The sequence below is a fragment of the Galeopterus variegatus genome, unplaced genomic scaffold (genome assembly GCF_000696425.1).
Source record: "Galeopterus variegatus unplaced genomic scaffold, G_variegatus-3.0.2 Scaffold5499, whole genome shotgun sequence".
Lineage (NCBI taxonomy): Eukaryota > Metazoa > Chordata > Mammalia > Dermoptera > Cynocephalidae > Galeopterus > Galeopterus variegatus.
Genome location: NW_007731610.1, coordinates 17,160 through 33,570, shown reverse-complemented (window position 1 = coordinate 33,570; position 16,411 = coordinate 17,160). Strand labels below are relative to the sequence as shown.

Sequence of the window (16,411 nt, the reverse complement as noted above, 5' to 3'; positions counted from 1 at the left end):
AACACCAAGTTAAGGGTTAAGATCCCCTTACCGGTCATCTTTTAAAAAAAAAAAAAAGAAAAGAAAATTTTCACCTTCATCTCTCTTCATGTAACTGCAGACCTTCTGTCTAATGTATATTTCCAGGTTCTCTATTTTATTTAACTTTCATCAATGCTAATTTTTGCCTGTTTGCACTGGAGGAGTAGAGTATGGTGATTAACAGCTAATTTTCTGTTTTCCTGGAAGTATAAGTGAAATTTGGAGGAAAAAGTAAGACAAAGCAGGATCCCAGAAAAGGATAGGGTCCCCTGGTTTTTTTTAATCCCATCAGTGCCCCCATAACTTAGCTCACTAAGAAAAAAGATTTTGCTAAATTCAGTTATGGATAACCTGTAGATTGTGCTTGTTAATGCAGTGTTTTATTTTCCAGCTCATGTGGATGATTTATTTCCATTTTTCTTGAGACACGCCAAACAAATATTTCCTATGTTGGAATGTAAGGATGATCTACGTAAAATCAGTGACTTAAGAATACCACCTAACTGGTTAGTTTCTTCATTTGTGGATTTGAAATTTTCAGTTTCTACTCTTGGGAGATAAGTGATCATTTTATATATATACATATGCATATGTNGGGACCGGCAACGGGATCGCAACCCTCGGTGTTGCCCCCGCTCCTCGCTCAGCCAGTGAGCGGCCGGTCTGTATGTGGGATCTGAACCCTCGGTGGGAGCGCCGCCGCGCTTCCCAAGCGGCGCACTGTAGCACTGCGCCACCGGGCCGGCCTAGGGTGTTGTCCTACATCTGAGGTGTGGCCTTTCTGGTGTCTCAGCTGGGTGCCTGGGTGTTAATGAGTTTTTTCATCACAGTTGCAGCTGCAACATCTCCTAGCACTTCAAGACCTCTTTGAGACTTTCCTCTTAAGCTCTTGCTAAGCTGTTCTCTTCTAGGCCTTGCCGAGGCTCACCTTGCACATGTTCAGTTCAGCCCTTGGCCAAAGACCCACAGGGAACCCCCACATAGACTACATGTTTTCTTCTCTTCCACACTCTGCCCTTCAAATTCCATCTGGTTCAGTAGCTCTGAACTTGGTCTCTGCTGCTCAGTTCAATAGGACTGTCATACTCTGCTCAGTTCCACCTCCCCATGCCCTGCTGGGGTGCAGTAGGGCTCATCTCAAGCATTCCCTTCTTTCAGGGGTTGCAGTCCTGCCATGCCTGTTGTCTGTGCCCCCAAATAGTTGCTGCATATAATTTGCCCAGTTTTGTCCTTGTTTATGGTGGTGGGGCAAGTCTAGTACCAGTTATTCCATCATGGCCAGAAGCAAAAGCCTCAGTTATTATCACTGTATATGTTGAAATTCAGAGGTCTGGGAATATTTGCGTTTAAGGTCTTGTGTTTAGAGCTGTGGGAATGATGTAAACATATCTATGGAACTGATAGCAGTTTTAACTAATTCCTAGTAACTCCTGAGAAAAAGAGGTTTGTAAGTGGGAAGAATATCTAAGACATTAATTTGCATTTGAGTTTTTCTGTCTTGTAGCTAGTAAATGCCATTTTTGGAAATCAGACATTTTCATGTGGATGTGAAACCNTGTTTAGTTTTTCAAAGATTCTATCTTGTGAATGTCAAGAGGATGTTTCATTTGGAATTTTTTCAATTGATATCTTTGCTAGTGTGGATTTTGAAGTTAATGAAATTAAGCTCTTTACTTACTCATGTTTTAGGTACCCGGAAGCCAGAGCAATACAGCGGAAGATAATATTCCATTCGGGTCCCACAAACAGTGGAAAGACTTATCATGCAATCCAGAAATACTTGTCAGCAAAATCTGGAGTGTATTGTGGCCCTTTAAAATTATTGGCACATGAGATCTTTGAGAAGAGTAATACTGCTGTTAGTATATTTCTAAATATTTGCTCTGTTTTTCATGTTAATTTTTGGGGGGGTCGTGGAGTGAAGGTGGGAGTGGAGAAAAGACAAATGTAATTTGCCATTAACAAAAAATTGCCATATTTTATTGTACCTAAGAAGCTATAAATTGTAAGGTGTACCATTATTTTATGTACATTTAAGAAAGGAAAAGATGCTGCCAACTGAACTCTGACATCAATTCTTAAGATGCATTCTGATTTCAGAGATACTAAAATGTGAATAAATGTGCACAATAGAATCAGTGAAATATAATATTACAGAAGATTTCACATATATAGAGAACACAATAGAATCAGTGAAATATATTACAGAAGATTTCACATATATAGAGAAATGCAGAGAATAACGTACAAGTAACCTTGAAGCACAATAGAATCAGTGAAATATAATATTACAGAAGATTTCACATATATAGAGAAATGCAGAGAATAACGTACAAGTAACCTTGAACCTGCTAGCCAGATCCTAATTTTTTGCCATACTTGCTTTATTTACTTTTTTAAGAAATAAATATTATTAATATAATTAAAACTTTCTCTGAACTCCGGTTTTGCTTCCTCACAGTTAACCACCACTCTGTTATGATGTTTAATTAACTGTGTTTTAGATTAGACCTCTTATGCTATCAACTAGAACTAATGGTAAAGACTGAAGCCACCTTTTCAAAACCGAAGGGACTGAAGTCCTGTGGTCTGAGGCATCATTTCACTAAATGGGGCCACATTTTGATTCTTTTTTTTTTTTTTTTTTTTGTGGCAGCTTGCCTGTACAGGGATCCAAACTCCTGACCTTGGTTTGGTAACACTGCCCTCTAATCAACTAAGTTAACTGGTCAGCCCTTGGTTCATTTTTTTATTATGACTTTATAATGTGAGATTAACCAGTTTTGGGAGATAATTTGCACTCTCTGTTTTTTTCTGAATTAAAGTAATTTACATACATAATGCCTCTTTATCCATAAATACTTCAGAAAGTATTTCTCAGAACAAAGACTGTCTTTTTCATAACCACAGGATACTTATCTGAAGTAGGATGTTTAATATTGACAGAATGCTATTATTTAATACACAGTCTATATTCAGATTTTTTGATTATCCAGTAATATCTCCTACTCCTCCAGGATTCCATCCAGGGTCTCCCACTGTATTGATTTGTATTGATTGTCATGTTTCTAGTTTCCATTAATTTGGGACAATTCCTCAGTCTTCCTTTGTCTTTCATAATCTTTACATTTTGGAAGACTACAGGTCATTAGTGTTGTGAACTGTCGCTCAGTTTGGATATGTCTAATGTTTCCTCATGATTAGATTCAGGCTAGGATGACCAACCATCCTAGTTTGCCTTATTTAGTACCAAAAAGTACTTTGTTCTTCAGAACTCATCAGTCTTGGGCAAACTCAGATGGTTTATCACCCTAATATACTATAGCATAGATGTTGGGCCTTCTCAGGGAATTATATTTGGAGGTCTTCACGTTCTTAAATTTTATGTATAGAGTTCTTCTTGAATATAGCAACAATTCATGTTCATTTTAATAAACTCAAATAGTTCAGAAATATACAAAGGTAAAAAGTGAAACTGGTGCAGTTTCTCATGCTTTTGTTACCTGAGGATTTAGCTGACTTGAGATATTTCCAAGTTTACCTAAGCTCTTTGTTTTTTATAAAAAAAGAATAAAAAAAGCATTGGGATGTTTTGTTTCGGCTGTAAACAAATAGATGATGTAATGGAGAAAATACTCTATTAAATATCCAAAATTTTTTTGCTATTGTTTTCAAGGTAGAAATAATTCTAGGTCTCTTTTTATCATCCTAGGGTGTGCCATGTGACTTGGTAACAGGTGAAGAGCGTGTGACAGTTGAGTCAAATGGGAAGCAGGCTGCCCACGTTGCTTGCACTGTTGAGATGTGCAGTGTTACGACTCCTTGTATGTATATGCTGTTTAAAAAATTATGATGTGGTATTTTTTATTTTAAAATACAGTTAAACATATGAAATACGTTTTTTATTGTGGAAAAAAATTTAAAAATCTAGAAATGGAAGAGAATAGTACAACACCTATTACCTGCCACCACTAATAATAAATGCCAAACATTCTGTCATGCTCGCTTCTGAATGTTCTTTCCCTTTTTCTCTTAAAAAAGCTAAAATGGTAATAAGTATAGTTAACTTTCCTTTGTGCCACTCCCTAGTTTAATTCTTCTCCCCTTTTTTGGTCTAACTGCCATCAAGTATTTGTTGTATATCTTTTCCTTGTCTCTTTCTATATCACTGATATATGAGGGTACTTTTTCCATGTAAAAGTTCATGGAAAAATAGAATTGAAAGATAATACAAATCTTTTTGAAGTACCCTCCTGTATTACATATCGATACTGTAGATCATTGTCTTTTTTTTTTTTTTTCCTTTTTGTCTTTTTTCGTGGCCGGCAACGGATCGCAACCCTCAGTGTCGCGCCCGTACCGGACCGGGACCGGCAACGGGATCGCAACCCTCGGCGTTGCCCCCGCTCCTCGCTCAGCCAGTGAGCGGCTGGTCTGTATGTGGGATCCGAACCCTCGGCGGGAGCGCCACCACACTCCCAAGCGCCGCACTCTACTGAGTGCGCCACTGGGCCGGCCCTGGTTTTTTTTTTTTTTTCCTTTTTGTCTTTTTTCGTGGCCGGCAACGGATCGCAACCCTCAGTGTCGCGCCCGTACCGGACCGGGACCGGCAACGGGATCGCAACCCTCGGCGTTGCCCCCGCTCCTCGCTCAGCCAGTGAGCGGCTGGTCTGTATGTGGGATCCGAACCCTCGGCGGGAGCGCCACCACACTCCCAAGCGCCGCACTCTACTGAGTGCGCCACTGGGCCGGCCCTGGTTTTTTTTTTTTTTTAAATGAGTGTATAAAAAAGGATTACATTGTGAAAAGTCAAATAGCACAGACACTTGTAAATCAAAATTTCCTCTCTGACCCCTCTTTTTTAGTTTTGTTTGTATATAACCAGATGCTATAAGTAATTTTTAATCTGATGGTTTTTCAGTATAAAATTAGCTTTTTTGAGTTTCCTAAATGTCATTGTATATTAAAAAAATTGTTTTAATGTTCTCTTCTCAATTCCTTGATATTTTGGAAAGAAAATAAAAATATATATGACTTGCAGAGAATAAAATAATATGATTGGAAGCATTTTGGCATTAGAAAATAAGATGAGACACTAATTTTTGCCATAGTGATGGGCTTAAAACCCCTAAGATGAGCACAGGTGGGGCTCAAGGAATTACACTTTCCACTTCACTTTCTGCTCATGAGAGCCGTCTGGTTTCTTGTTGTGAAGATGCTTCATTAGTAAGTGAAGTGCTGTCTACTCCTTGTTTCTGGAAGCATAGATACTTGCTTTCTTCTTTTACTGCTATTTAGATGTGGTAGTTTTTATTAGGGAGGTTCTTCAGGCTGTCTCTGAGATTGCAGAAAATAGGACAAATGGAACTGCTCAATTTGGGAGGCAGTGCCTTAGAGTGGTTAGGAATATGGACTTTAAAGCTAGATGGCCTGGGTTTGAATTCATCCCCACACTTACTAACTGTATAACCTTGGGCGAGTAACTTAACTTCTCTGGGCCTCAGTTTACTCTTCTGTAAATGGAGATAGTGATAATACTTAACCTCATAGGTTTCTTGTGAGAATTAAATGAGGTACAATTATAAAACATTCATAACAAGCCTGGCAGAAAAGAAGCATCCAGTAAGCAGTGATGATGATGATGATGGTAGTGGTGGTAAAAGCTTGAATTTTGATGTCGTAATTTGTATATATTACTATTTAAATAGATTGTATTGCTCATAACAACTTCTTTATTTTAAGATGAAGTGGCTGTGATTGATGAAATTCAAATGATTAGAGATCCAGCCAGAGGATGGGCCTGGACCAGAGCACTTTTAGGTTGGTGGTCTTAATGCTATAAAACCGGTGCTTCGTGACATCTGCACTGAGGTGCATTTATCTGCTTGACCCTGCGAAACAGCAGCTAGATCTACTCTTTTTGACACAAATCAATCAAAAAGTGTGAGGATTTTTTCCTAAATATTTAATAACGAGAAATCCATTTTTCCTGTTATAAAGTTAGCATAACCGTGTAATTAAAGTTAAAATGTTCAAATCTTACCATATTTACACAACCATTGTTAATATTTCGGTGTGTTTCATGCTAGTCTTTTTTCTTGTGCATATGGTGTTTTGAGAACATATAATTTTGTTTCTTGCTTTTTTCAGTTCTATTGTTTCATAGTCATTTTTTTATACCACATATTAATGTGATTCAGTATTCTCCATGAAGAGCAGTACTGTAATTTGTTCCATAGAGTTGAACATTTTTCCCTCTTATTAAATAATGCTGCAGTAAAAATCTTTGTGACCATAGCTTTTTATTTTTTATTATTTATTTTATAATTTGCTTAGGATAGGCTCCTGGAAGTGGAGTTCTTGAGGTCCTCAGACATAAATGAACATTTCTACTGCTTGATATTGGAGTGAATTTTTGATCAGCACCTTGTAGGGCAGGCCTTTTGTAATTTAAAACCATATAGCTGAGATCTTTTTTCAAAGGAAGAGTGTACATTGAAGTCTGTTATGTAAAATCGATGAAAGTGGATCTGCTTGGGGTAAGGAGCTTGGAGTTTCTTCCGCTTTCCTTCTCCCACCCTCTTGAGTTACCTTACTGAGTCCATGGAGCCTAATTTGAAAAATACAAATATAGGACCTATGTTCAGTTGTAAATATTAAAATGCCAGGTTGTAGTTTTGGCTGGCTTTACCCTGTAATAGACTTGAAACCTTGGCCAAAGCAATTTAAAAGCTCTGAGAGTTATAAAAATTGGGATAATCTTTGCCTGCTAGAAGGTGGTGGTTGTTTTGAGGTTTGCATCAAACAGACAATACTTGGTAAAGTTGTAAAGCAATAGGTAAGCAGATGAAAAGTATTTTTGCTTTGTAAAGTGTTATGTATTTAATTATAAATCTTTAAAACTAAAAAAAAAAAGCCCAATTTTTCTTTACAGGGCTCTGTGCTGAAGAAGTCCATGTGTGTGGAGAATCTGCTGCTATTGACATGGTTACTGAGCTTTTGTACACAACTGGGGAGGAAGTGGAGGTACCAGATTATGTGCTTCATTCTCAAGGTGGCATGTCACATAGCCCAGAGTAACTAGGCAGTGACTTCATAAGCCCTAAGCTGTAGGTAGTGGCAAAATCAGAACTTAACTAAAAAGGCGTCATTTGCTTGTGATTGACTAGATCATACGTATTTGGTTGGACCTCATGATCTGAAGTTCTGACAGAGTGACTGTCACACCCTCAGTCTTCTAAGAGTTAAGGAGATTCTTCATCTTTTGACAAAACTTTTACGGCTTGAGCAGATCTCTTTAGAATTGAATAAATCAGGTCTCTTAGAAGTTTGAGAGTCAGCAAAAGTTTGTGGTCTTCAAAGTCTTGTATGTCAGATTTTGGGGCCTTTGATATACATCTAATACACAGTTTGTATCCCTTTCTCAAATTCCTAGAGTAGGAAGTACGTGGTTTCCTTTTAATCCTACTTTTCTTTTTCTTTATTAGAGTTCTATAATAAGATGAAAAACTATTTTAAAATTGGCCCATTATTTTAGTTTGTGCTCAGTTTTCAGGGAGAGATAGTGGGATGTAGTGGAAGAAATTCTGGATTTCAGTCTAGGCTTTGCTGTTCTTAGCTTTGCATTCTTAGGCAGATCACAGAAGGCTAGAACTGGAAAAATCCTTGGACCTGATCCTTTATTGGGCTCTATTTTACTCTTTCATAAAGTGGAAATAACAGTTAATAACCCTTCTGAACTTACCACATTGCAAGGAAAATCAGGTATTTGTGAAAGAGCTTTTAAAATGTATGAAACACTATATAACATTTTATTAATTTAGAAATGCTAGTGAAGGGCTGGCCAGTTAGCTCAGTCGGTTAGAGTGTGGTGCTGGTAACACCACGGTCCAGGTTTTGATCCCTGTACCAACCAGCTGCCAAAAAAAGGAAATGCCAGTGAGAACTGATGGTAATACTTAAAATAGCAAAATTAATGTTTTTCTGTATTTTTCTTTGAAAAATGTTGGTACTTATCAGTTTTTACCTACTCTTGACTGCTTTGCAAGCTTTTCACTTAATTATTATACAATAAATTGAGTTGGGCATGTTATTTTATCATTTCATGTCTTTATTGTAGGTTCAAAACTATAAGAGGCTTACCCCCATTTCTGTGCTGGATCATGCACTAGAATCTTTAGATAACCTTCGGCCTGGGGACTGCATTGTCTGTTTTAGCAAGAACGATATTTATTCTGTGAGTCGTCAGATTGAAATTCGGGGATTGGAATCAGCTGTTATATATGGCAGTCTCCCACCTGGTAATTATTGGATTTTATCATGAGAGGATATTAAATCTCTTATTTTTGCCATTTATGTTGAGATATGTATAGAAACATAGTAAAAGATATTGAATTAAGCTACTTGATGTTGGTAATTTGTTATTGCTTGTGTAAAATTAATATTTCTCTATCTTGGTGGGAATAGTAGTAATTATTTATAGCTCTTATTTGCTGCAATTATTAGACTGTATTTTAAGTGTTGGGTTTATGATTTTCTTACAGAAATGTCATTAAATTATGGACTTGGTAATATCCTTTAAGTTGAATCTGTTAATAAGTGTCATCAGAAATGATAAGGATAGTGTGGTAGGGGATTGTGTTGCTATAAGAGGGGTGTTTAAGGAGTTTTGGAAGTAAAGGATAGTGGCTCTTTGAGGAGATAAAGAAATAAAGTTTGAAATAAGAAAAGTTTTATCCATAAAAATGGGAAAAGCAGGTGAAGTTTTCCCAGATATACTTAGCATGATGTAGTAAAAGACTGAGAAAACTGATTTAACATAAACCGTTCTTGTTTTAGGGACCAAACTTGCTCAAGCAAAAAGGTTTAATGATCCTGATGATCCATGCAAAATCCTGGTTGCTACAGATGCAATTGGCATGGGACTTAATTTGTAAGTAATTTGTTTTTGATAAGCATGGATATTCAGTGGGTTAGATGGCAATTTTTTGTTTTTCAATTTTCTAATAGGCGTTAATGACCGAACATTTCGATTTAGGAGAATGGGTATTATAGTATAGGTTTGAGATTTATCTCACATTTGCTTACTTGTTGAGAGAATAAAAAGAAAATATTGTATAGCACTAGGACTTTTGAGTACTGCACCCCCACTACTGCTAATCTGTCTTATTACTTCACTTTCTTTTTAGTTTCTGAGTCACCAGGTGTCCAAGTGCCCATTATGCATGTGGGGCTAGACATTATTTCTAGAGATAATAATGTTAAGCCTATATATTCTGCCCTGGCTAATGAAGGGACCTATACCTTTATGAATCAAAGAACTATTAAAAGCTTTTAATAGCAGCCAACTTTTAAAAGCAGTATGAGAACATTTTATTTGGGTTATTTGTAGAAAGATGTACCTTTATGAATCAAAATAGCAGCCAACTTTTAAAAGCAGTATGAGAACATTTTATTTGGGTTATTTGTAGAAAGATCATTTTCTGTAGCTTTATTGAGGTATAATTTACATACCATACAATTCACCCATGTAAGTGTATACTTTGATGGCTATTACCAAATTGTACACAGTTATAAAAAATTATACACATTATAAAATATACTATTTGAAGGGAAATAAAAGAATTACCAATGAACCTCGTTTCCTTATTTTTTTAAATGGCGGGCAAGATTGCAAGTGGGCCTAAACTAGAATTGGAGTAAGCATTTTTGCGATGACCCAAGTGGTGGAGAGTTTTCCATACATTCTGTGGGATTGCTTTTATTTCTATTTCAGGAGCATACGGAGAATTATTTTTTACTCCCTTATAAAGCCTACTGTCAATGAAAAGGGAGAGAAAGAAATAGAACCAATCACCACCTCTCAAGCCTTGCAGATTGCTGGCAGAGCTGGTAGATTCAGCTCACAATTTAAAGAGGGAGAGGTTACAACAATGAATCGTGAAGACCTCAGTTTATTAAAGGAAATTTTGAATAGGCCTGTGGATCCTATAAAGGTAAGGTGTACCACGTTAATTACTACTTCTCTGTGGTTGACAGTCATTCCTTCTCTCACCCACCATTCAGACTCTTCTCTCAGATACCTGGAAAGAGAAATAAGCAAAAAAAATTTTGTGCTATGAAAACCACATCAAGAAAGCCCAATTTTATTGCTTTGGAGAAGCATAGAGACCTTCTTGGACAGAGAATGGTGTGCAAGTGAGAGATGCGAGTTGAACAAGTTTAATTACACTGATTTTCCTTTAGTTCTTTCTAGAATCTGGCAGTCTGTGGTGATAGGGGCACAGTTGCTTAAGGTGGGCACACAAAGCTATGTAAGTGGACTGAAAAATTACTAGAAGCTTGTATATAGAAGAAACGAGTTTGGGGCAAAAATAGCACAAAGCAATACAACTTCAAGCCAGTAGGGACAAGGTTAAATTTTGGCTAATCTAGTTAATGAGTTGGAAGTGTACACAATTTAGATAAACTAACTTTTAAAATAGTTAAAGTTTAAAGTTACCTGGAAATTTTCCTTACATGGCTCATCTCGTTTGTCAGTGATGCTAGGTATAGGGGAACATATATGAGATAATGCAAGATAAAGTTCCTGGAGGAGGGCCGTGGTTGAAACCATTACTGTAGCTTTTGTTAAGAGTGCAGTTAGGTTCATGGGTGGCTCCCAGTGCGGTTGATAATGACACCCCCACATTTCTCTCTTGTGCACTTCATTTCTTGTTCTCAGATTTCTTCCTCCCTCCATTATGACTCACATCTCTTGCCTCCTTTCCTTTCTCTTTTCCATTCACTTTCTTTCTCTCTTTTTCTTGTTCATTCCTCCTACTTACCTGTGGGCATTTCTTATCACTGCAGTATATGAGAATATTTTAAAAAGTTTGTGCATATTCTTGTGGGCGTATTTTTAAAAAAAACACAAAATTTCATAGAAAAATAGAATTGAACGATAATATGAATCTTTTCATGAATTTTTGAAGGGACCATCAAAATTTCCTTTAAAAAGATAACTGACCCCCAGTTTAGAAATTTTCTCTTTTATGTATGGTATGTCAGTTTTATTGTCCTGGTTAAAGCAACTGGTTTTTCCTTGTTCATTTTTATTCAGTTGGGAGAACTGAGACTTAGAAAATTGTTTTGCTCTGGAAAGCATTTTTGGTACTACAACAGATCATCACAGGTTTTAGAAATATGACTAAATTCTAAGTGAAAGACTAATTAATTCCTCAATGAGCATAATATGTCATTTTACTAAATCATCTCATCAGCTTTTCTAATTGGTCAAAATGATATTTTTTCTCTACTGTACTCAATTTCTTGGCATTTAACCCATTTAGTGAGAGCTTAGCCTGAATATAGGACTTTATCTTGAAATAACTTAAGAAAATTTGTCTTTCTGAAAAAAATCAGCTTATGGTTGTTTTTTTCTTTTACTAAAGGCAGCTGGTCTTCATCCAACTGCTGACCAGATTGAAATGTTTGCCTACCATCTCCCTGACACAACGCTCTCTAATCTCATTGTAAGTGGAAACTCACTTTTAAAAATGTTATGTCATGCAATTACTGGTTAACCTCATGGACATGAATGGGTAGTCTGCTTTTGTGAAATTGCTATTTATGAATTTATCTTGTCGGTAACAACTATCTGTCAAAATCTTCTGGGACTTTTGTCCTGAGGGATTTTCTGTCTGAGTATTTCAAGTTGGAAAGACATGGGGAAATCTGTTAGCTTCAGGAGTTAATAAAGCAGAGCTTTCTGGAAGTTTCTTATGGATTAAAGAGATTGTCTTTTGTAGATCTGACTACTTTATTCATGCCCAGTTTGGCAGTCCAGTAATTTCATATATCTTTTTTTCCTCAGGATATTTTTGTAGACTTTTCACAAGTTGATGGGCAGTATTTTGTTTGCAATATGGATGATTTTAAATTTTCTGCAGACTTGATTCAACATATTCCATTAAGTCTAAGAGTGAGGTATGTTTTCTGCACAGCCCCTATCAACAAGAAGCAGCCTTTTGTCTGCTCTTCATTGTTACAGGTAAGCCTTTACCTTTATGATATTTTGAATTGTTTTAGCTTGATGCATTTTCCCCAAGTATTACTTGGTTATTCAAAATAAAACAGTTGGGACTGGCTGGCTAGCTCAGTAGGTTAGAGTGGTTTTTTTTTTTTTTTTTTCCCCCTTTTTGTCTTTTTTCGTGACCGGCAACGGATCACAACCCTCAGTGTCGCGCCCGTACCGGACCGGGACCGGCAATGGGATCGCAACCCTCGGTGTTGCCCCCGCACCTCACTCAGCCAGTGAGCAGCCGGTCTGTATGTGGGATCCGAACCCTTGGCGGGAGCTGTAGCAGTGCGCCACCGGGCCGGCCCGGGGTTAGAGTGGTTTTATAACACCAAGTTCATGGATTCTTATCCCCATACCAGCCAGCTGCCAAAAAAATAAAAATGAAACAATTGGGAGAATGCCCTGTAATATGAGAGACTGTAAAAAATATAGAGTGACTCTTTTTTTCTTACAGATAATTTTGGGGCGGGGAGACCCTTGCTTTATATCTGGGCTTTGTAAAGACGCTAAAACAAAAATAATTAAAAATTTTTTTTCAAGGGAAAGGGCTTTGCCTGGTGATCCGTTTTTTCCTTATTAGTGTTGGGTAATAATATTTGAAAGGGAGGGAGATTAGCGGTTAATAGTGGCAATAGTATTCACTTTTCTTAACTGTAAGGCACTGAGCAGGGGTGGCTGTTTCTTACAAGTATAGTGCCAGGGTTCCAGCCTCTTCTTTTAGTCCATTTGAGAAAGGATGCAAATCTCTGACTTCTGAGGAGCACAGGGTTCTGGGGGTCCATGAAGGGCAGTGGGAACTGCTTTTCTGCCCCTACCAGCTGTTCCCTTGCCTCTGGACCCTTGCATGCCCTTTTGCCTCTCCCCACATCTCTAAACCCAAAGGCCTCCTCTTCTCTGAATGGTTTTCTTTTCTTTTTTTTTTTTTTTTCCTTTTTGTCTTTTTTTTTCTCTTAACAATATGTCTTAGAGGTCTTCCACGTCCAGGTGTTTACCTAGAAAATATGATTTTTAGAGCTGGCATTTGTGAGAGAGTTAGCTAGCGTAAGGTTGAAGGTTATGGGTCAGTCTTAAACTGGTGTAAACTGACCTGAATGAAGCTTCATCTCATTGCCTTGGCCCCACTGACACCATCCTTCAGGCAGCCATTCTAGTGAAGTAGTAGCTCTTTACTAAGGTATAGGGAGTCTCTGGGACAGTGAAGGTCAACAGTGGCTTATGGTTTCTGTTTAAAGATTAGGATGTGAGATCTAGAGGATTTTCCTTTTTTCTTGATCTCCATCATTACTGAATTATAAAAGAGCTCAGTCCCCTTAGGACCGTGGTTTTGAAACTGTGTTCCATGGAGCTTTTACGGGGCCAGCTGTTGGATAGAAGTATTTCTCCCTGCCCTGTCTGGGTAGCTCCTTACTTCGCTCTTTGACATATTGGGCTTCCACTAGTTGTTAGTGTCCAAAAATATTAAAGCCACTGCCTTTATAAGAGAACTTGAGAACTCATGCTTGACATGTCCTCCTTGGCAGGTTAGCATGGTCACATTTCCATCCTACATGACTATCTTACTTGGCATTTATTAAACTTAGCAGAATGAACCAGACTGAATTTAACAAAATCATACCACTATTTAACCACATTTGTTCTAAAACTCCTCTGCCTCTCTGAGGTATTAACCTTGGTTAGGTTAAACATTTAGAGATAATTTTTCCTAATTAGGAAATGGACCATTTGAAATCAGCTTATTCTTAAAGCTAAAGATTTTAAGCTCTTGCTTGAGGATTCTTATTGTGTGGCTGTATTCCTGTCTTCTATAGTGCAGGTGATGTGTAATAATGTCTGACATTGTCTGAGGCGCAGCATGGTTTTCAAAGCACATTCCCCAACAGTGTCTTGTGGTTCAAGACAGAGGTATGGTGGTCTCATGTTACTGATGAGGATGCTGAAGCATAGGGTGGTTACTTGGCCAAAGCCAGATAGCTAGTAGGAGGTAGAGTCGAGATCAACTAATGAGCAGCTTTGCATGAAGCCGTGTTAATGAGTTTCTTTATCATAAGAGAGGACATTGACAAGAGAGAGAAAATTAAGCTCATATTTGAGGTTATGGGACTATTAGATGATGAAGTAGAAATGAGTCTTCAGGTACTGTCTGCCCATAGCTTAGAACATCAGATGTTCATAAGTAAGAATTAACAGACTTAGGCCCTGGAAAGGTAGTCCTGTACAACTGTGCATGTACATATTATTGCTCCGGTTTTGGGAAAAAAGGAAATCATCCTTTTTTTTTTTTTTCAAACAAAAGTATCTTTATAAAGTATTAAATGTTCTTAAAACATAGAAGAGTGTGAAGGAGGAAAGAAACCAGCCTGAAACACAACCACAGTTAAGATTTTGTTATGTTTTTTTCCTTTTTCTTTCTAGTAACAGACTTAAGGGAATTCTGATCTTTTTACCAAACTCTTTTCTTCTTTTTCTCTCAGTTTGCAAGGCAGTTTAGCAAGAATGAGCCCCTGACCTTTGCATGGTTACGCCGATATATTAAGTGGCCATTACTGCCACCTAAGAATATTAAAGACCTCATGGATCTTGAAGCTGTCCATGATGTCTTGGATCTTTACCTGTGGCTAAGGTAAAATCTTTCCTTCATGTACTCTCATTTTTTAAAAGTAATATGGCAAATCAAAGGCTTTGTGAATGGCTTTTTGCTCTTTCAAATTAGGCAGCTATTTATAATGTGCCCCCATGCTTGTTTATTGTCCTTAAAGGCAGTTGAGCCTGATTTATACCCATTCTAAAAATGACTTAAGGAGTTCATGTGATTCTAGTTAAGATAGCTAGGTGCTAGGTCCACTAGACCCTTGCTATTCAAAGGGTGGTCTTTGGACCCAAAGCATTTGGTATCACCTGGGGGCATGTTAGAAATGCAAAATCTTAGGTCCATCTCATATTTAATCAGATTCTATATTTTAACAAGATCCCCAATACATTAACATTTGAGAAGCACTGCTCTAGACCAGGGATTGTGAAAGGGGAGGCATGTTGCATTAAGGGAGCATATCAGAATTACTCAAGATACGAGTGATGACCCATTTCAAAATAACATATTCCTCAGGTGTGTAGGGGCAGAAAAAAAGGTTGAACAGAGGCACTGGGCAGAGTTTGCAAAAAGAGAATGTTTGGAATTAATCAGTGTCAAGATGTAGGTATGTCATTGAGATTTGCCTGGCAACTGTGATAAGAACTGTTGCTATAATGGAATGTGTCTTTTCCCAGCTACCGATTTATGGATATGTTTCCAGACGCCAGCCTTGTTCGAGACCTCCAGAAAGAACTAGATGGCATTATCCAAGATGGTGTGCACAACATTACCAAACTGATTAAAATTTCTGAGACACATAAGCTGTTGAATTTGGAGAGCTTGTCAGCAAGGAGCCAGTCACATTTGTCAGGAACCTTAAAGAACCAAGGTAGAAGGACACGTAGCACCAAAACTATAGGAAGTAAAGCTGCTGAGCCACCTGGCTCCGGTGCAGGGGACATATCCCTTGCTTCCAGATTGGTGCAGCAAGGACTCCTCACTGCAGACATGCTGAAACAGCTGGAAAAAGAGTGGTTGACACAAAGAACTGAACACGGCAAAGAAAGAACAGAATCTGGGACTTTCTCAAAAGGGGCAAGAAAAAAGAAGAAGGAACCTGATTTAGATTAGTAAGTTTTTAAAAAATTTTTGAATAAAAATCTATTTTAAATCCTTTCTTCTCGTATGCACTTACTGCCTGCTGTGGTATTGTGGCTGTCTTGTACTGTTTTTTTTTTTTNCGAGTTGAACAAGTTTAATTACACTGATTTTCCTTTAGTTCTTTCTAGAATCTGGCAGTCTGTGGTGATAGGGGCACAGTTGCTTAAGGTGGGCACACAAAGCTATGTAAGTGGACTGAAAAATTACTAGAAGCTTGTATATAGAAGAAACGAGTTTGGGGCAAAAATAGCACAAAGCAATACAACTTCAAGCCAGTAGGGACAAGGTTAAATTTTGGCTAATCTAGTTAATGAGTTGGAAGTGTACACAATTTAGATAAACTAACTTTTAAAATAGTTAAAGTTTAAAGTTACCTGGAAATTTTCCTTACATGGCTCATCTCGTTTGTCAGTGATGCTAGGTATAGGGGAACATATATGAGATAATGCAAGATAAAGTTCCTGGAGGAGGGCCGTGGTTGAAACCATTACTGTAGCTTTTGTTAAGAGTGCAGTTAGGTTCATGGGTGGCTCCCAGTGCGGTTGATAATGACACCCCCACATTTCTCTCTTGTGCACTTCATTTCTTGTTCTCAGATT

At 37.7% G+C, this 16,411-nt stretch overlaps 1 protein-coding gene across 1 annotated transcript in view; it reads left to right on the top strand.

Moving 5' to 3' along the window:
• Positions 1-15,822, top strand: part of LOC103604947 (ATP-dependent RNA helicase SUPV3L1, mitochondrial) — a 25,859-nt gene extending 10,037 nt beyond the window's left edge. The window contains exons 4-15 of the mRNA XM_008589526.1: positions 413-527; positions 1,711-1,879; positions 3,734-3,845; positions 5,764-5,841; positions 6,956-7,047; positions 8,141-8,321; positions 8,860-8,953; positions 9,797-10,016; positions 11,454-11,534; positions 11,876-12,052; positions 14,554-14,702; positions 15,347-15,822. Coding sequence (XP_008587748.1) covers positions 413-527; positions 1,711-1,879; positions 3,734-3,845; positions 5,764-5,841; positions 6,956-7,047; positions 8,141-8,321; positions 8,860-8,953; positions 9,797-10,016; positions 11,454-11,534; positions 11,876-12,052; positions 14,554-14,702; positions 15,347-15,782 — 1,904 coding nt within the window. The 3' untranslated portion in view covers positions 15,783-15,822. The remainder of the gene's footprint in view (positions 1-412; positions 528-1,710; positions 1,880-3,733; positions 3,846-5,763; positions 5,842-6,955; positions 7,048-8,140; positions 8,322-8,859; positions 8,954-9,796; positions 10,017-11,453; positions 11,535-11,875; positions 12,053-14,553; positions 14,703-15,346) is intronic.
• Positions 15,823-16,411: the final 589 nt, after the last annotated feature.